Here is a 20,693-nt window from a genome sequence, read left to right as displayed (position 1 = left end):
ATATTTTCTCTTTTTCAGACCATTCTTTGTAAACCCTAGAGATGGTTGTGCTTGAAAATTCCAGTAGATCAGCAGTTTCTGAAATACTCAGACCAGCACATCTGGCACCAACAATCATGCCACATTCAAAGTCACTTAAATCACCTTTCTACCCTATTCTGATGAGGTTTGAACTGCATCAGATCGTCTTGACCATGTCTACATGCCTAAATGCATTGAGCATTGGTTTAGGGACAACTTAAATGTTTTATGTTCAATCCACTTAAATTTCTAAAAACTAATAAGTTAACTTAATTCCTTCATGTTGTCCAAACACAAATCAATAGTGTGGAACCCAGAATTTTTTATAGTGTATATACAGTGCAGTGCATTGTTTGAGTTAGACATCGTGATTTTTTTTTTTTACAGCGTAAGCTCCCCAAAAATGCTTTTATTTAATCAAAAATATATTAACAACAATAATATATGCTTATTGGGTTTGTATTGATATTTGACTAATTAATTAAACACTGGTAGGCTTTTTTAAGTGTTTAAGTTAGCTAAAGTACACTATGAACGTTTGCAAGGTATTAATGTTTGTTTTTTTTAAGTCTTCTAAACTCACCAATGTTGCATTTATTTGATCAAAAATCTCATTCTGGCTGTTCATATAAAACTGTACTGAAATTAATTTATGTCAAGTAACATTTACCTTCCTTACATTTTGTTGCTAGTTGCTATGTGATAGATAGACAGACATGTACACTACCTGACAAAAGTCTTGTCATCTATCCCAGTTGTAAGAGCAACAAATAATATCTTGACTTCTAGTTGATCATTTGAAAAAGTGGCAGAAGGTCGATTTTTCTGATGAATCATCTGTTGAACTGCATCCCAATCATCACAAATACTGCAGAAGACCTACTGGAACCCACACAGACCCAAGATTCTCACAGAAATCATTCATGTTTGGTGAAGGAAAAATCATGGTTTTGGTTTTTCAGTATGGGACGTGCGAGAGATCTGCAGAGTGAATGGCAACATCAACAGCCTGAGGTATTAAGACATTTGTGCTTCTCATTACATTACAAACCACAGAAGAGGGCAAATTCTTCAGCAGGATAGTGCTCCTTCTCATACTTCAGCCTCCACATCAAAGTTCCTGAAAGCAAAAAAGATCAAGGTGCTCCAGGATTGACAAGCCTAGTCACCAGACATGAACATTATTGAACATGTCTGGGGTAAGATGAAGGAGGAGGCATTGAAGATGAATTCAAAGAATCTTGATGAACTCTGGGAGTCCTGCAAGACGCTTCTTTGCCATTCCAGATGACTTTATTAAAAGTGATTTGAGTCATTGCAGAGATGTATGGATGCAGTCCTCCAAGCTCATGATGGAGTCAGACACAATATTCATTCTTTTTCCACTGCACCATGACTTTATATTCTATACTGTACATTATTTCTGTTGAGTGACAAGACTTTTGTTTAAGTAAAGTCAGACCTTACTGTCCTAATTAAATAATTAAATGTAAATAAATTAAATAATTATTATAATCTAGAGGCCTTTTGCCTTTCTTATTAGCCACTTCTGATACCAAATTATCAACTAGAAGTCAAGTTATTATTTGTTGCTCCTAAAACTTGGATAGGCAACAAGACTTTTGTCAGGTAGTGTATATTCAAAGGCACAGGATAAAGTATCAGATGCTGAAATGTATGTGGCCAATCTGACCATTCAAAGTAGAAATACTTAAAACATTTTGTTTCATAATTGTAAGGAAATAACTATATTAGAATAAAATATACACACATTTAGGAAAAGCCAGGGTAACATAGCTATTAGGTTTTAATTTTTAAGCCAACGATTTAAATAAAGAATTTTAGTTTAAAAAGTTGATTCATATTGGCATTTTGTGTGTTGTTTATGTGCCTCATGTTGTAACCTTATCACTTGAAGCTGAAAAAAAGTCTACTCCGAGTGGAGCATCATTTGTGTTGAGCAAATACAATGAGCTGACACAATGCTTGTGTAACAACATAAAAGTGCAGTGCACTGCTATTTTCTGAAGCCAACCAAAAAGCCAGTGCAGTATACCTTGTGTTTTCAGACCTGAAAATCATGTTGTGTGTGAACGGGCTCTAAGCCCACTTTAATGTGTTTTCCACCTCTCAAGAACTGAAACAATAAATGAAACCTCAGTCGGTTAAAGGCCGGTACCACATGCTATTAAGAGCAGATATCAGGTTTTGTTTTTGTAACATGTGAAAACATTACAAGTTATGTGTCGAGCACAGATACCTGTGTTATTAGACCTCCATATCTGATCTGAAATATCACTCCTAGATGAACAGCCTGTGTAAATATTAGAAGAGGATTACGATAATCTTGCCCGAGGAAAGTCAGCAGTCACATTAGAGTTGTCTATTTGGGTTATGTGGTGTGAAAAAAGAAACAATTGTGGCTAAAGAGCTGGACAAAGCCACATACTGTATAAGAGGCTGATTCAGTCCCTTCAAAGCTCTTAATTCTGGCTGATCTTCAGCCCTTGAGTGTCAAAAGTGTCTGATGGAGTCCATCAGGTGCGCTCTGACCTGCCAGCAGTTTGCGGAAATTTGGGAAAGAGGACAGTTTAAGTTTTTACTCCAATGTTGTGTTTTATTACCTGTGTAAACAGTGCTTTTCTGTTCCCAGCAATTTTTGTGGCGATTTGGTCACACAGCCTCTCAGTTCATAGAATGTATCCAAAGCTCATATATTCTTATAGAGGAATCCAAAGCTTATAAGCTGGTCACTGGAGTACCCCAGGGATCTGTTCTTGGTCCCCTTCTATTTTCTATGTACAACCCCAAATCAGAAAAAGTTGAAACATTATGGAAAAACACAAATAAAAAAAAGTATTTCTTTGACTTGTGGCTTAGTGGTTAGCACTGTCGTCTCACAGCAAGAAGGTCGCTGTTTCGAATCCCGGCTTGGTCAGTTGGTATTTCTGTGTGTTTGCATGTTCTCCCCGTGTTCACGTGGGTTTCCTCCGGGTGCTCCAGTTTCCCCCAAAGTCCAAAGACATGCGCTTTAGGTGAATTGAATAAACTAAATTGTCTATAGTGTTTGTGTGTGAATTAGTGTGTATGGATGTTTCCTAGAGATGGGTTGCAGCTGGAAGAGCATCCGCTGTGTAAAACATATGGATAAGTTGGCGGTTCATTCCGCCGTGGTGACCCCTGATGAATAAAGGGACTATGAGTGAATGAAAGAAAATATAGCAAGTACGTTTTTTTTTAACAGTGTTTTTTAACATTTCATTATGTGAGTGATGCTTTGATACAAGAGTGGTTTCAATCATAAATAAATACACCCCTTAATAAAATAAATTTCCCTTTATATCATATTAATAAAATTATTATTTTCAATAGGAGCATTTACAATATTTGTGCATATCGGTACATAGTCGGTACCAAAGCCATAGCTGGAACTGCATCTAACAAAAAACTTAAGATCAGAGTCAAAAATGAGTACATCTAAATGAATATGTTTGGAAAAACTATTAAATAAGATTTGAATGAAAATAAGGTCAAGAATCTTGGTGTTATTCTGGAGTCAGCTCTGAATTTCAATAGTCATGTCAAAGCAGTTAGTAAATGAGCATACTATCATCTCAAAAACATTGCAAGAATTAGATGCTTTGTTTCCAGTGAAGACTTAGAGAAACTTGTTCATGCTTTTATCAGCAGCAGGGTAGATTACTGTAACGACCTCCTCACTGGCCTCCCCAAAAAGTCAGTCAGACAGTTACAGCTCATCCAGAACGCTGCGGCCAGAATTCTGACCAGAACCAGGAAATCAGAGCACATCACACATGTCCTCAGGACTTTACACTGGCTCCCAGTTACATTCAGAATAGATTTTAAAGTATTATTACTGGTCTATAAATCACTAAATGGCCTAGGACCTCAATACATTACAGATCTGCTCACTGAATACAAACCTATCAGATCACTCAGATCTTTAGGACCATATAAACTAGAAATTCCAAGAGTTTAGTCAAAGCAGGGTGAATCGGCTTTCAGCTACTACAGCACCCCCTACTGCTGGAATCAGCTTCCAGAAATGATCAGATGTGCTCCAACATTAGGCACATTCAAATCAAGACTGAAAACACAATTGTTTAGCTGTGCCTTTACTGAATGAGCACTGTGCTACGTCCCACAGATCGCACTATTATGTTTTTCTCTTCTTTTACATTCTTTTATAACATATTTTATCTGTTTTTATGCTTATTTATTTTATTTAATTTTTTTTACCTTTTTTATTATTAGTTTTTATTTCTCTTATACTTGTTTCTTTTATTCCTGTTTATGTAAAGCACTTTGAATTGCCACTGTGTATGAAATGTGCTATATAAATAAACTTGCCCTAAACTTGCCTTGCCTTAAAGATTTTAATCAACTGGAAAAATAAGGAGAAACATAAAAATATATCAAATTTAGTTGAAATTTGTAGTTTGTAATTTTATTTATTTATTTTTTGCAATAACTTGTTTGAATTTAAATGTATTATCTTTCTATTCCTAAAGATTTTAGGTATAAAGGTATTTATATATATATATATATATATATATATAATATATATATAAATATATATATATATATATATATTATATATATGTGTTTAATTAAATGTATGTCTAAATTCAGAGAAAATGGATAAAAATATGTATTTTCAAAAGGTGGTGTACTTATTTATGCTGAGCACTGTATATTCAGAGAGAGAGAAATTGCTAGATTACGTTTTTATTTTTAAAGGTGCAGTAGGTGATTTGCCACAATGCTAACCGGTGAGCATAAATCTCTGAAACACAGTCCCTCCCCTGCCGTCCAAAGCCACGCCTCCTGAAACACGAGCGCGCGTACCTTAAAGATGACAACAGAACCCTCTCTCATGTGTTGTGCTAAAGCGACTCGGCTGGTGGCGTGCAGCAAATACACTTATTACTAAGCCATACTTACATGCTATTTCTGACTGAATATTCAGAGTAGTGTGGTAAACAATATAGGGATATATACAATGTGGATATAAAACCAACTTCACCTCAGTAAAGCAGGCTAGGCAGACTAGCGCTATTTATGTATGTTTTGTTGTGGCTGAACAATACTTCTGTGTGTATAACCTATTTGTAACAAACCAATCTACATCAGCTTTGTGTGATTAAAATAGTTTTAAAACAGAACATTACCTGTCTAAAAGAAATACATCAGCCATGGTGTCATCCTTCCTCCAGCGTGCAAAAGTAACTCCAATATTGATTTAGAATTTTAACAAGTTTTGATTCAGCATGTTTTTACTACTCGCGCTCTCGCTCTCTCTCTCTCTCTCTCTCTCTCTCTCTCTCTCTCTCTCTCTCTCTCTCTCTCTCTCTCTCTCGTGTGCACATAAACGTGAAGCACGTGTACACACAAACAGCAGATCTGCGTGAACGGGTGCACGGTACTTCAAATCCGCAGATGCAGACAGTTTGAGCTGCTTATTAGAATTATGGGAAATGTCGGCCCTACACTATTTAATTGGATGCACATTTTTTAGTCTTTTACCTTACACAGAATATAAAAATACATAGAAACACATTTACATCATTTACTTTAATCATTGCTATTGGACTGCGAAGAGACTTTCAACTAGCTCAACAAACAATGTTTCAGAAGACAATCACCTACTGCACCTTTAAGAAAACACCAATAGTAGGTCAGCGTGAACCAGAGTTAGCTGAGATTTTGATTGTACTTCCAACTGAAATGAAAAATTGAGTTGCGTTAACAAAATTATTCATTCATTGCTTCTCAATTTCGCTCGGGTCTATTAAATAAACATAACTTGTTAATGTTAAAAATAACATTAGGGCTCTATTTTAATGATCTAGGCGCAAAGTCTAAAGTGCATGGCGCAAAAGCAGTAAGGGAGTGTCTGAATACACATGCTAATTTAAGGATGGAAAAATACGCTTGCACCGCGGCGCATGGTCTAACAGGGTTGTGCTTATTCTCTTAATCCGTTATGAGTGTGTTTTCAGCATAACGTATATTAAACCAATCAGACCATCTGCAGCATGAGGATAAAGAACGTTCCTCCTCCATTCGGCCTCTTTACTTTCTCTAATAATAATAACATTATGCAAATGCAAATTGTCATAAATAAACAGAGCCGGATTCCAAAGCCCCTGATGTGAAGAAGGCATGGGAGGAGGTAGTGTTTTTTTATATTTCTGTTGAAAATAATCATTTTGCAACATTTTTATCTTTTTTTTATATATATATAAAGATATTTGTGTATTGCTGTACATCCTGTGAGTATTAAGCAATGTGAACGCGTATTGGACCCGCATAGGCGCATAACTAAGTTAGTTATCTTCATTGGTTCAATTGATTATTAATTCAGCTGAACACTGATTTATAACAACTACAATATTCGTATTAATGCTGAGTGTTTGTATGTTGTTCTGCAGCTGCTTGTGAGACCATCCCTGAGCCAATAATTGAGCAGGATGAGGAAGCACCTCTGCAACAGGACGCCGCAAAGTATATTAAGAAGAAACAGTCATCCAAGAGAGTCAAGAGCAAATCAGGTAAGACAAACAACCGTGCTAACACCTCAGAAAGTCTCACTCCAATGCTCAATTAACAAGGTTGGAACTAGGAAATGTTAAGTCCTCCTGAATTATTAGCCCCCCTGTTTATTTTTTCCCCCCATTTCTGTTTAACGGACAGAAGATTTTTTCAACACATTTCTAAACATAATAGTTTTAATAACTCATTTCTAATAACTGATTTCTTTTATCTTTGTCGTGATGACGGTAAATAATATTTCACTAGATATTTTTCAAGATAGTATACAGTAGGGCTGCAACAACAAATCGATTTAATCGATAAAAATCGTTTACTAAAAGAGTTGGTTATTGATTCATTGTGTCATGCGACACAGGGATGTTTGATTATTAAAAGAAACACTTTAGTTCAGCGCGGAGCGGAGTGAACACGGTCTCTCTCACACACTGATACAGTTCGGCGCCTCATAGACAGGGATGAGGAGAAAGAGAGTTCAAAAGTAGGGTAAATCACTACAGAATCCTACTCTGTTCCGTTTTGAAGTGAGGAGCGTAAAGTCCCTGGTGCTGGTGTTTTTACTCTTTATCCAGCTTGACAAGCATGACAAGTTAGCGTTAGCTCATTAACCCTTAGAGCAGCAACTGAAAAATTCAAACTGAGCTTTGGTGCATTGGCTGGCGCTGAAAGACTTGTCATATTATCACAATTATGCAGCGTTTTAACCGCCTAATGCTTATTTTATGTTTTAGACATGTAAATACACACAAGTACCAGTAAAACAATACATTCAGAGTTTGTAAAACACACAAGGAAGTCGAACAATCCATTCAAATATTATTTGCCGATGTGATTTATTCATATCAGTTACACATAGTGAAAGTAACTATAAAGTTGAATCTATCATTCTCTAAGTTCACCAGCCACTTCCTTGCATGTATTTGGGGAATAACTGATGAATTTACGTGCTGTTCCACTTCTATGAATGCACAGCGCTATTGTGGCTGTGGTGTGTGATGTGACAAACATGACGCGTCGTCATGGAAACATTAAAGGTGAATGTTCTAAAATAATTGTCATGTCTAGCTACACTGCAAAAAAACTTTTCTTTCTTAGTAATTTTGTCTCATTTCCAGTCCAAATATGTAAAAAAAATCTTAAATCAAGACTGCTAGACCAAAAAAAATGTCATGAGAAAATTAAGTGACGCTTAACTTCTGTTTGAGATTAGATCTCATTAAGATTATTTTTCTTACCCCATTGGCAAATAATTTAGCTTGTTTTAAGCAAACAATCACTTAATTTTGAGGAGTTTTTTTTTTCAGAAAACAAGACATAATTTCTAATGCTATTTTATGTGTCTAGTATGTATCTTGATTTAAAAATGTTTAGATGTTTGGATTGAAAACAGGACAAAACTACTTTGTTTATTATTATTATTATTATTATTATTATTATTATTATTATTATTATTATTATTATTATTATTATAGCAGCTCAGGGATGAGCTTTTTTTAGTAAAGGGTTGGAATTAAAGGCTTTTTTATCCGATTCATCAATTAATTGGAAAAATAATCGACAGATTAATTGATTATTAAAATAATCGTTAGTTGCAGCCCTTGTATTCAGCTTAAAGTGACATTTAAAGGCTTTAAATTAGGTTAATTAGGCAAGTTAGGGTAATGTATAACATTGGTTTGTTCTGTAGAAAATAGGAAAAACATATTGCTCAATGGGGCTATTAACATTGACCTTAAAATGATTTTAAAAAATATAAAACTGCTTTTATTCTAGCCGAAATAAAACAAATAAGACTTTCTCCAGAAGATAAAAACAATTATAGGAAATACTGTGAAAATTTCCTTGCTCTGTTAAACAACATTTGGGAAGTATTTGAAAAAGAATAACATTCAGAGGAGGTCTAATCATTTTGACTTCAACTGTATGAGTGGACAAACTGTTGTGCATGTGTTGTTGTGTTCATATGACCACGTTTTAGCAAGTCTCGGCGCATGCTTTCAGTTGTGCAATACATTCACACACTCTTAATGAACTAAATTACGTTCATAAATACAATGGAAAACAATCTAACATTATGCTCACGATTACTAAATCGGAAAATCCAGTTTACAGTACTTAAGGTAAAACAAAAAAAGGGAAAAGTAGGCTAAATGACCACTAGGGTAAGTTTTAAAACTCCATTAATATTGGAACGTGTGAAATGGGTAGTAATTATTGACTAGTTTTGTGTAATTGCTTTAAACTGTTTAAGTACATGATGTGCTGCTCTGGAATTTTTAGGTCCATTAGGGGTTTTTAATGCGAAAGGATTTTTTGACTGAAAAGCACTTTAAAGGGATAGTTCACGCCAAAATTTTATTTTCATGTTCATTTACTCACCCACAGGTCATTTTTAGCTGATTTTTAGCTAAATCTGTGGTGATTATATAATGGCAGTGAATTGTGATAAAAAATAAACACATACAGCAGAAACGAATCCAATCAATACAGGGTTCCCATGCTTCTTCAAAGTACTTGAATTTCAGATGTGGATTTAAGGGCTGGAAAGTACTGAAAAACAAACACAGGTCCTTGTAAGTGCTTGATTTTAATTTGAAATACAATTTATTTATGGTTTTACTTCAACAATTGTATGCAATTCTCAAAACAGAATGGAAAAACTGAAAAATTCTTAAATTAGGAATCTTAAAATTAACTCTTTGGTCACACTTTATTTTGATGGTCTGTTTGTTGAATTTAAGTTACATTGCATTTATATGCCAACTAATTCTCATTAGATTATAAGTAGACTGTTAGGTTGGGGTTGGGGTTAGGGTTAGTGTAAGTTGACATGCACTTGCAAATTTTCTTATAGTCAGTTAAATGTCTGTTTAGTAGCAGTATCAACAGATATTAAGCAGACACTCTACTAGTACTCAAATGAACCATCAAAATAAAGGGTTACTTTTAACACTGACAAATAATGCACATTTCATTTATATGTATTAATATGAATACAATTTATTAATATTAACATTACCAGTATTGAATTCAACATTTTTGATTAAAGTTAGTTGAACGTGACCGTTTAAAAAGGTCGACGTTTTTGAAAAGTACTCAGACATTTTTAACATAAATATCAGCTGAAATTTTATATAGTAAGAACTTTCATGGCGCTACATACAGTATACTGGGTTATGAAATGCAAGTTTTGTTTAATTTCAAATTTATGGTCAATCGGTCATTCTACGTACCTACTCTCATCTATGGTCATGAGCTTTGGGTCATGACGGAAAGGACAAGATCTCGAATACAAGTGGCCGAAATGAGTTTCCTTTGCAGGGCGCACCCTTATAGATAGGGTGAGGAGCTCTGTCACCCAGAGGAGCGTGGAGTAGAGCCGCTGCTCCTCCACATTGAGAGAAGCCAGCTGAGGTGGTTTGGGCATCTGTTTTGAATGCCTCCTGGACGCCTAGGCAGATTTTCTAGGCATGTCCCACCAGGAGGTGGCCTCTTGGAAGACCCAGGACCCGCTGGACGGACTATGTCTCTCGGCTGGCCTGGAAATGCCTCGGTATCCCCCCGGAGGAGGAGCTCTAACTCGGTCCGTGTTAGAAAGTGAACATTATTTACAATGTTATTAGCTTTAATCCACAACCTGGTTAAAACAGATTTCAGCGAACGCAGTCCGATTGTAGCCCTGCAACTTTTTATAATGAAATTGTGCACGCTTGGACGGGAGGTCAGTTATTGATAGATATTGGTGATCGCGTTACCAACACTGACCCTTTTGCTCCATATACATTAGTGATGGTTGTGTGTGAAAACCCAATAGATTAGCAGTTTCTGAAAGGATTTCACCTGCCCGTCTCACACCAACAAATGTACCACACTGTAAAAAATGTAATGACAGAAAGTCAAGACAACAAATATTTTTATGTTGCTTTAATTTCAGGTTTCAACTCATTTTTTTAAGTTATACAAAGTTTAACTTTATATTTTTTGCCAGTTTGAGTTGAGATGACTAGAAAAGTTCATTTGATTCAACTAAATTTTTACAGTGCACATTGAAAGCCACTGAAATTCCATTGCTCAGCAAGAAATTCAGTTGCACCATGTTTACCTGCTGAATTTCATTTGTGTTAACAAGCTGGTGTTCCTATTAAAGTGGCCAGTGACTATATTGTCTTCGAGAGTTGTTAAAAAAATTAAATGATTCACAGATAAAACAGATTTTTAGAGCTTAATTTAAATTTAAATAAAAAAAAAATCTTGAATTCCTCAGTTGTTAATTGTAGTTACATCAGTTACAGTTTTCTATTTCCCAGATATTCAGCATGTCTAGATTTCCATGACAGATTCAAATGTGTGAGAATCCCTCAAAAGCTCGTTGGTCGCTGCTTGTTGTGTTTTGTCTTTGAAGAGGAGGATCTGCTCAGACGTGTACTTCAGTCAGCAGCTCACTTCTGTCATTAACAACTTATTAAACTTGTACGATTACTTTTAACAACATGCAAGGAATCAGACTGAGGAAGTTATTAAACAGGGACAGTGAGGATTGAAATCGGATTCAAACATTGTCTCTGATGTTAATTGAAACAGAAGCCACTCTTTCATCTGTCTTTCATCTCTTTTACCACAAATACAAAGTTCACACCTCCTCCTTAATGTATTGCGCATCAGATCACCAACAACACCAAGGCTGTCAAACTCATTTTCACTGAGTTTCACTAGCCTTCAAAGAGCCGGTTATAAATTTAAGACTCTAAATGTGACAGCAACATAAACTATTGTAAAATAATTTTCTTTTTTTCATTAAAACATATTCAAATAACACATACATACAGTTGAAGTCTTTAATTATTAGCCCTCGTGTGAATTTATTTCTTTTTCTAATATTTCCCAAATTATGTTTAACAGAGCAAGAAATTTTTCATTGTAATTCCTATAATATTTTTTCTTTTGGAGAAAGTCTTATTTGTTTTATTTCTGCTGGAATGAAAGCCATTTTAGGTCAATATTATTAGCCCCCTTAATCTATATTTGTTTTCGATTGTCTACAGAACAAACCATTGTTATATAGTAGCGATGTTTCCTTCCACCTATTTTAATGTGCATTTTGGATGTGCACATAAAAAATCGGTTGATGGAAACGCCAAGATGCGCATACATTATGAAAATGTGCATAAAAAAACATATGCGCTTAACAGAGTAGGATAAACTTTTCATCCAATAAGAAAAAATGTGCATAAACTACAATGGAAACACTTTTACCAAACAAATTCCAGTATGCGCATTAAAAAAGTCATGTGATTGTGCTATAAGAGATCATGTGATGATAAAAATGTGTGTGATGTCGGCGCCACCTGTCTAGTGGTTAGTGCGTCGACACATGCACTCCCATGTTCCATGTTCGATTCTCACCTCGTGGTCCTATGCCGATCCTTCCCCTTTCTCTGCTCCCACACTTTCCTGTCAATACTCTATACTGTCCTGTTTATTAAAGGTAAAAACCCAGAAAAAATTTAAATAAATTTAAAAAAATGTGTGTGATTGGACAAACCAGCAGGCTGAGCAGAATTGTTGTTTTGGTCATTCTAAAATGCTGTAACCATTTTAGTACTAGGGCTCTATTTTAACGATCTAGGCGCAAAGTCTAAAGCACATGGCGCAAAAAGCATTAAAGGCGTGTCTGAATCCACTTTTGCTATTGTTTGCTTTTTAAGGACTGAAAAAATACACTCTGCGCCCTGGTGCATGGTCTAACAGGGTTGTGCTCATTCTCTCTGGGTGTGTTTTGAGCATAACGTGCATCAAACCAATCAGAGTCTGATCTCACATTCTCTTCAAGAGTCAGTTGCGTTGCGCCATAGCACATTTGCTATTTACATGGCATGTGCAGTGCGAGGATAAAGAACGAGCCTCCTCCACTTTGCCTCTTTACTTTCTCTTTACTTTTAGTCTTTACTTTACTCCTTTACTTTCGTGGAGTAAGGAAACGGTGGAAACTCACTCTACTGAAGACATCCATTAGCCTACATATTAATTTCGTTAAGCACAAAGATTTGTTTCAAAACTATTTCTAAATTCAGTTCTAATTTCCAGCAAACAAATAAATGAACAATAATAACTAAGTGATTGAGTTAGTGTTTTTTTATATTTATGTAGAAAATAATACTTTTTTGTAACATTTTAATCCTTTAATTTTTTGTCATATGTAAAGATATTTGTGTATTGCTGTACATCCTGTGTGTATTAAGCAAGGTGTGAGCGTTTATACCTGTATAGGCTTGCGCTGAACTTTAGAGCAACTTTTAGTTGGTCAATGGCGGGGTCTATTTCAGTTTCTTAAAACAGCAACGCGCTAACAATGCGCCTTAACACACCTCCCTTTCTGACCAGCACACCCGTGAGTTCACAAAGTGGCACAAATGGATTTGCTATTTAAACAACGTGGCACGAAACATGAAAATTAGGGTTGCGCTGGTCTGAAAATTGCAACAAATCACACCATACATGCCTTGTGCCTTATTGTGTCGGTGTATGATAGGGCCCTTAGTGTTATCATAGTATTAATTACCTCCAGAATTGTTAAGAGTATCTGTGCTTCGCGTCTCACGCCTTCAGATGCCACAATGCATTCACTGTGTGTCGGCATTTGTCTTCTGAGGTGCAAATCTTTTGCTAAATAAAGAAAAGATTCATGCAGCTCCTCCTACTGCAGCAAGTTCCATTTATATTTTCGATTTTTGGCGCCGGTTAATCAGGAAGTGATGATTTTGTTCTCTTTGACTCATTGGAAATGCTGCTTTATTTACACGTCTTTTATGCGATGTTCCCGTTTTGTGCATAAAAATTTATTTGCATCTTTGGATGGAAACATAATTAGTGACTTGCCTAATTACCTTAGCTTAATTAACCAAGGTAAGCCTTTAAATGTCACTTTAAGCTGAATACTAGTGTCTAGTAAATATCTAGTAAAATATTATGTACTGTCAACATGGCAAAAATAAAATAAATCATTCATTAATTTTCTTTTCAGCTTAGTCTCTTTATTAATCTGAGGTCGCCACAGCAGAATGTACCACCAATATATTCAGCATATGTTTTACGCAGAGGATACCCTTTCAGCTGCAACCCATCACTGGGAAACATCCATACACACTCATTCACACACATACACTACGGACAATTTAGCTTACCCAATTCACTTACACCACATGTCTTTGGACTGTGGGGGAAACTGGAGCACCCGGAGGAAACCCACGCGAACATGGGGAGAACATGCAAACTCCACACAGAAATGCCAGCTAACCCAGTCGAGGCTCGAACCAGCGATCTTTTTACTGTGAGGCGATTGTGCTACCCACTGCGCCACCGTGACGCCCCTTGAAAGAAATCAGTATTAGAAATTAATTTTTAAAACTGTTATGTTTAGAAATGTGTTGAAAAATCATATTTTGTTCCGTTAAACAGAAATTGGAGGAAACAATTTAAAGGGAGGCTAATAATTCAGCAGGGCTAATAATTCTGACTTCAACTGTACATATACAGTTATATACTGTTATATAAACAGAATTATTAGCTGCTTTTATTCTAGCTGAAATAAAACAAATAAGACTTTTTCAAGAAGAAAAAATATTATCAGACATACTGTGAAAATTTCCTTGCTCTGTTAAACATAATTTGGGAAATATTTAAAAGAGAAAAATAAAATAAAAGGGGGGCTAATAATTCTGACTTCAACTGTATATAGTTCTTGGCCAAAGTGCAAAGCTAAATTGACTTCATGCCAGTAATCGTCAGTCTGGCTGAAGGAGCTGGTAAACATTAACAACCCCAGTGATGGAACTCCCTGCTGAGTTAATTCATAGCCTCTGGCAATTGTTTTATTCACTGAATTGATTCTACTGGACAGGAACAGTCCTGTTCTAATATAACTGTCAGTAATTTCCCATTAATCTTAGGGGGCTTTTCACTTTTGGTGTGCACCCGAGTTCATTTGATAACAGAGTTTGGTTTGTTTGAATAGTGTGAACGTTGTCTTCTGAACTCGGGTTTTGGGGGTGAGGGGTCTGAAGTACGGTTCATGTGAACTCTGCTACATGTAACAGCAGCTCAGACTTGGGCGCAAACAAAAGAATCACCCTTAAATACCTTGATTTACCTCCTCAGATGTATGATTTGAGCTAAATTCTTGAGTAAAGTCTGTGGTTTAGTTGAGAGAGCTGTTCTTTTCCTTCCATAATCCGCAAGAGTGATGGACCACCAGCAGAGGTTGTCGAGATTTCAGCAACAGCGGTCTGATAGGTGTAACCATGCTGAGTTGTTCAGAGTACGTAAACGAGGAGTTGACTTAAAAGTAGACACTAAGATAACTTATAGCTTATGATAAGATCCAGTACTAATTGGCCTTTAAATGCTGATGTTTGTAATGATTAAGGCTTGATTGGCTCTTTTATTTAACGTGTCGTCATGTGGTTTCCATTATAATGCTGGTGTTCTATCAGATTGAGCTGAAACCTGTAGATAGCAGAGATGAGAGGGAAAGCGATGCCCATGTATGAGTTCCCATTAAAGAGGCCTCGTTAATTTCTCATTATGTTTATTTTCTCAGAGCAACAGGACCAGTCTGTCCAACATACTTCAGACAAATCATGAGAAGCTCACAGGAAATGAGCGAGCATTTCAAATAAACTGTTGCGGAGCTAATGACAGGCATGACTAATACAGCACACAAACGTTGGGTGAAATAGTCTGTTTTAAATCTAAAACTATTTTAGTCTACATTTCTTGCTTTGTGTGCCATCTTGGTTCGATGATTTCACTCAGGGCATTTAAGGTTTGCACTGGGATCTGGAATGTATGAAGAATACAGTGCATCAACACATTTGTGATGGTCGGGTGACATCGCTTACAATGTTCATGGAAAGGGACTCTTGGCATGATTATTGCAAATGATAAAACTCGGCTAGGTCAGATGGCATTTCTATGTGGAGTTTGCATGTTCTCCTTGTGTTGGTGTGGATTTCCTCCGGGTGCTTCGGTTTCTCCAAAGCCCAAAGACATGCGGTACAGGTGAATTGGGTAACTAAATTGTCTGTAATGTATGTGTGTGTGAGTGTGGATGGATGTTTCCCAGTGATGGGTTGCAGCTGGAAGGGCATCCGCTGCATAAAACATATGCTGGATAAGTTGGCGGTTCATACCACTGTGGCAACCCCAGATTAATAAAAGGACTAAGCCGAAAATGAATGAATTGTTGAGTTTTCGAAAAATTCCAAAGCATTTTCCCAGAACACGAGTCAAAAAAGTGATTCTATTTGCTGAAAGTTGTGGCCAAATTTATCCTCAAAAACATCCCCAACAGCACACAAGGATTAACAAGATATCTGTTATTTCCACTGGAATGTCAGTCGTTGTTTTTTTACGTTTGCCAAACAACTGAAGTCACAGATGCCGCATGTTTTTCTAAAGAACCACAGAGAAAGCGTTCAATGGATCCTTTGAATTTGGCTTGATTCATTCTAAATTTTTCAATCAATTTTTGCCATATCACCCTGCAACCCAAGACCGGTTACTCACTGAAGCTAAGCAAGGCTGATCCTGGTCAGTACCTGGATCAGAGACCACATGGAAAAACTAGGTTGCTGTTGGAAGTGGTGTTAGTGAGGCCACCAGGGGGCGCTCAACCTGCGGTTTGTGTGAGTCCTAATGCGCCAGTAAAGTGAAGGGAACACTATACTGTCAGTGAGCACCTTCTTTCGGATGAGATGTTAAACCGAGGTCCTGACTCTCTGTGGTCATTAAAAATCCCATAGCACGTAAAGAGTAGGGGTGTCCCGGTGTCTTGGCCAAATTCCCACCATCGGCCCTTTCCCATCATGGCCTCCTAACCATCCCCATTCACCGAATTGGCTGTATCACTGTCTCTCCACTCCTCCAATAGCAGGTGTGTGGTGAGCGCACTGGCGCCGTTGTCCTGTGGCTGCCAAGTGGATTCTGCACACTGGTGGTAGTGTGAAGAGACCCCCCCCCCTCATGACTGCGAAGCGCTTTGGCTGTATGGCCATACACAATAAATACACTATACAAATACACATTACTTACTTACTTGTCAGAATTTGAAGTAGACCCCTCTGAAAATGACACATTTGACATTTAGTATGGTTGCATTACCAATCAAAAAAAGAATTTGTTAATTGAAGCACCCCTTGAAAACAAGATGTTGCATCCCATGGGGTTTATTCGAAAGAATACATTTTTTTTTTTGCAATCATGTAGCAATATTAGATCACACAGAAGCCACTCTCAAACAATCCGCTTTCTTTTATCTGTTTATTAAACTTTTACAGAAATAGCAGGATAGTTTTACAAAAAAATTAAGTGAAGTTTTATAAAACTAGTTTTGATATGATTGATCACGGCTGGGGCAACGCAGTGGCGCAGTAGGTAGTGCTGTCACCCCACAGCAAGAAGGTCGCTGATTCGAGCCTGGGCTGGGTCAGTTGGCGTTTCTGTGTGGAGTTTGCATGTTCTCCCTGCGTTCGCGTGGGTTTCCTCCGGGTGCACCGGTTTCCCCCACAGTCCAAAGACTACAGGTACAGGTGAATTGGGTAGGCTAAAATTGTCCGTAGTGTATGTGTGTGAATGAGTGTGTGTGGATGTTTCCCAGAGATGGGTTGTGGCTGGAAGGGCATCCGCTGCGTGAAACAAATGCTGGATGAGTTGGCGGTTCATTCCGCTGCGGTGACCTCAGATTAATAAAGGGACTAAGCTGACAAGAAAATGAATGAATGAATGATCACGGCTGGTCCCTCATCTGAAATCAGCTATAATGAACGATTTAATCTTTGACCGATTTTATCTTCGTTTTGGAAGAATCCCCTCTTCCACCCTATCTCCTCCTTTTCCTCCTTTATCAGGGGAAGCTCTTGAGACCTATTCGATCTACATGCTAACTGACCAGGCGGGAGCCCTGGACTCAATTACTCCTAGCTCAGCGACCTTCTTGCTCTGAGGCGTTGTGCTACCCACTGCACCACCGTGCTGCCCACCCCCATTAGCAAAATGAAATTACAATTAGAACAATCAGCTTTCTATTGCTTAGTGCTCGGATATTGCTTGATCAACCCTAATATGAAAACTATATTTGCACACAACTCTGCATGAGTTTCTATTGAAATGTTTGGAATTGTTGTGGAATTTTTTAATGAATCGATTTACCAAATGGTGCAAAGTGCAAAACTACACCCCCACATGCTTATTCATTCTGGTTTGCAGTTACTAGCGCGGCAGTGTGGTTTTACTGCAGTAAAATAAGCTCACCCGGTGCTACGCTTCAGATGAGGTTGTGATTTGGCCTTGAACAAAAGTGGCTTTTGTGCCGTTTTTTTTTTTTAACAAGATACCTTTAAGTTTGTTAAAGGGAAGCAATGAACAGTAAAATATACGTTTTCCAGATCCCAGCTGTGCAGTGGGCTGTAAACCGCACTGCTTGGGCTATCAGAGCATCAATGGCTAACGTATGTTCCTCATCACGGCACATTCAGAGACGCTCGCCTCAGGATGTCTACTGTTTGTGTTAGTTTTGCCAGTGGCTGAAATTGATTATGTGTGCTTATGAGTTATGAATTTACTCAAGCCGTATGTTAATTCCCCAGTTTAATCAGATAGTCGGTAGTTTTCCTTAAAGTACTTAAAACAAATATCTCCTTTCTCTCTTTTTTCCCGAAAAACACCAGCCTGCGCTTACACATGCAGTTAGTTCCCTCCAATTACGCTGTGAAAACTGGGATGTGTTCCATCCTAAATATTGAGGGATGGAAATTAGATACATTTCCAGGTAGCTCTCATTTGAAAAAAAAAAATGAGGAAGACAAGAAAATGCAAAACAAATATGTGTTGATGGCAAAGCTGTCGACAGATCTGTTTAATAGCATTAATTAATTAGATGAGCTGCATGGCAGCATCACAGCAGGGGGAAAGCGTAAGGAGATTACACAAGCCGAAGTGTTCTGGAGTTTGTTGGCAGGATAGTGGTGTGGTTCCAGTGGTGGGCGAGCTGCCATCACTGCGGACAGAGAGCTCAGTAAGAAACCGCCCGCAAAAACACTCACACATTCCTCATCTCCCGCAAACTCTCAAACGAGAATCTCCCAAAAATCAACTGTCCACTCCCAGACTCCTACGGGTCATCCAGAAGAGCATATGAAATGGCTCCCGGTCCTACATGTATATATAGTTATATATAATGGAAGTATTAAACTAATTCAACAAATTAAAAGATATTTTAGGATTTTTTCAATATTTTTCAAGGGAAACTAATTCTTCCAACAATATTATCTTACTTATAGCCAGATGGTAGAAATACTTGATTAAACTGCAGTCTATATTTTCCTATTTTAGCACGACCACAAAAGCAGGCATCTTTGATCATGCCTAGTTCATCCGTCACAGAAACTTGTATTAACATTCGTAAAAAATATACACTAATAATTTTCCCTTGACTAAAGATTTTTTTATGGTTGACTACTACAATCGTTTTCAACCATTTATACTTCTCATCGAGTGATTGGCCTGATCCACGTCGCATGCCTTACGTGTAGCCATGCATTTATACTTCTGCATGCTGTTTGTGTTGCTCTGCATTAACACTTCCGAAACGCTAGCTGGCAGTAGGTTTTTATGGGCCTCTGTGTTGAGTTTCTTTGCGGGTGTTTTGTTTTTTCTGAATGCTACCTTAATGTACAAGTAGCTAAAACTCGCTAATTTAGAGGCAGGAACCAGCGGACGTGCAACAAATTTAATCATAAGGTAAACACAAAACAACAGTTTTCATCTGGAGCTCTTTCAAAGGACTCCACACTTGTAAACAATCGCTCCATCTGGCTCACTGCTCTCAGCACCGCCCACACTCATCAACGATATCAAGCCGACCAATCACAGAGCTTGCGCTATGTGTCGTGACGTTAGTTACATTTTTGCGTCAGCCACTGCCGGGGCTATGCGACCGCCCGTAGGCTGCACCGGACTATACGCGTGCGCTTGACGCAGAAGTATAAGTCAGCCTTTTGTCACCAAATGGAACATTTAATAATAAACTATTTGAATCTAAACAATGAGCGTTTCATTCCCTACATATCCCATAATGCATGCCACATACCATACGATATGGACACTGCATTAACATTTTGTTTTAAATGAACTGATACTTTCTTTGTTATTGGTTTAAGAGATGAACTGACTTGATTGTCATCTCCATCGCCAGGATATTTCATACGAATTACACAATCTGAGAATACTTGGTTTCCATTTCAATTGGTTCCTTTTAAAGTAAACATTCCTGTCCAGAATTTTGTTGTAGCGGCTTTAGCTTTGATTTCGGCATACATTCGCTGTGACACCGTTTCAATACGCTTCTGCAATGTCAAACATTTATTCCCATCCAGAGTTCATTTTTCGCTAAGATCCTTTATTGGTGATGTAGAGTCAAAAGCCTTCTGCACATCCAAAGATTCTCAATAAGGTTAAGATCTGGACCCTGTGGTGGCCAAAAGATGTCTTTTACTCCCGCTTTTATAATTTGAGCCTGATGAAACCTGGAATTTCATCTTGGCATATTCAAGTTCCATCAGGGAAACAAAAATTCATTGATGGAATAACTTTGACTTCATACTTTGGGCACATTATACAGAACAGTAATGTTGCTGAACCCAAAGCTGACCAATGCAGCATCCCCAGATCATAGCACTGCCCCAACTGGCTTGTATAGTATTCTTACCCTGATGCACTCTGGAACAGGGTAAATCTGGACTCATAAGACCCATGGCCTTCTTTCATTGCATCAGAGTCCAATATTTTTGCTCTCTAGCCAATTGAAAGCTTTTTTTTTGATTAGCCTCACTGATAAATATTTTTTAAGGCTACACAGCTATTAAGTTCCAATCCCTTGAGTTCTCTTCACATTGTTCATGTGTAATTGTTCTTACTTTCACTATTACTATAGCCGTAATGTTGTTTGTTTTACAATTTGATTTCACCAGTCGTTTTAAGTGGTCGCCGACCTCAATCATTCAAGATTATTTTCTGACCACGTTTCTTCCTCAAAGATGATGGTT

The 20,693-nt window shown here is 37.4% G+C and overlaps 1 protein-coding gene across 1 annotated transcript in view; it reads left to right on the top strand.

Moving 5' to 3' along the window:
• bbs9 (Bardet-Biedl syndrome 9) overlaps positions 1 to 20,693 on the top strand; it is a 256,360-nt gene that overhangs the window by 164,508 nt on the left and 71,159 nt on the right. The window contains exon 21 of the mRNA XM_056476114.1: positions 6,477 to 6,596. Within this exon, the coding sequence (XP_056332089.1) occupies positions 6,477 to 6,596 (120 nt within the window). The remainder of the gene's footprint in view (positions 1 to 6,476; positions 6,597 to 20,693) is intronic.

The sequence above is a fragment of the Danio aesculapii genome, chromosome 16 (assembly GCF_903798145.1).
Source record: "Danio aesculapii chromosome 16, fDanAes4.1, whole genome shotgun sequence".
Classification (NCBI taxonomy): domain Eukaryota; kingdom Metazoa; phylum Chordata; class Actinopteri; order Cypriniformes; family Danionidae; genus Danio; species Danio aesculapii.
The sequence above is the reverse complement of the archived record's forward strand: the minus strand, read 5'-3'. Positions and strand labels throughout refer to the sequence as shown.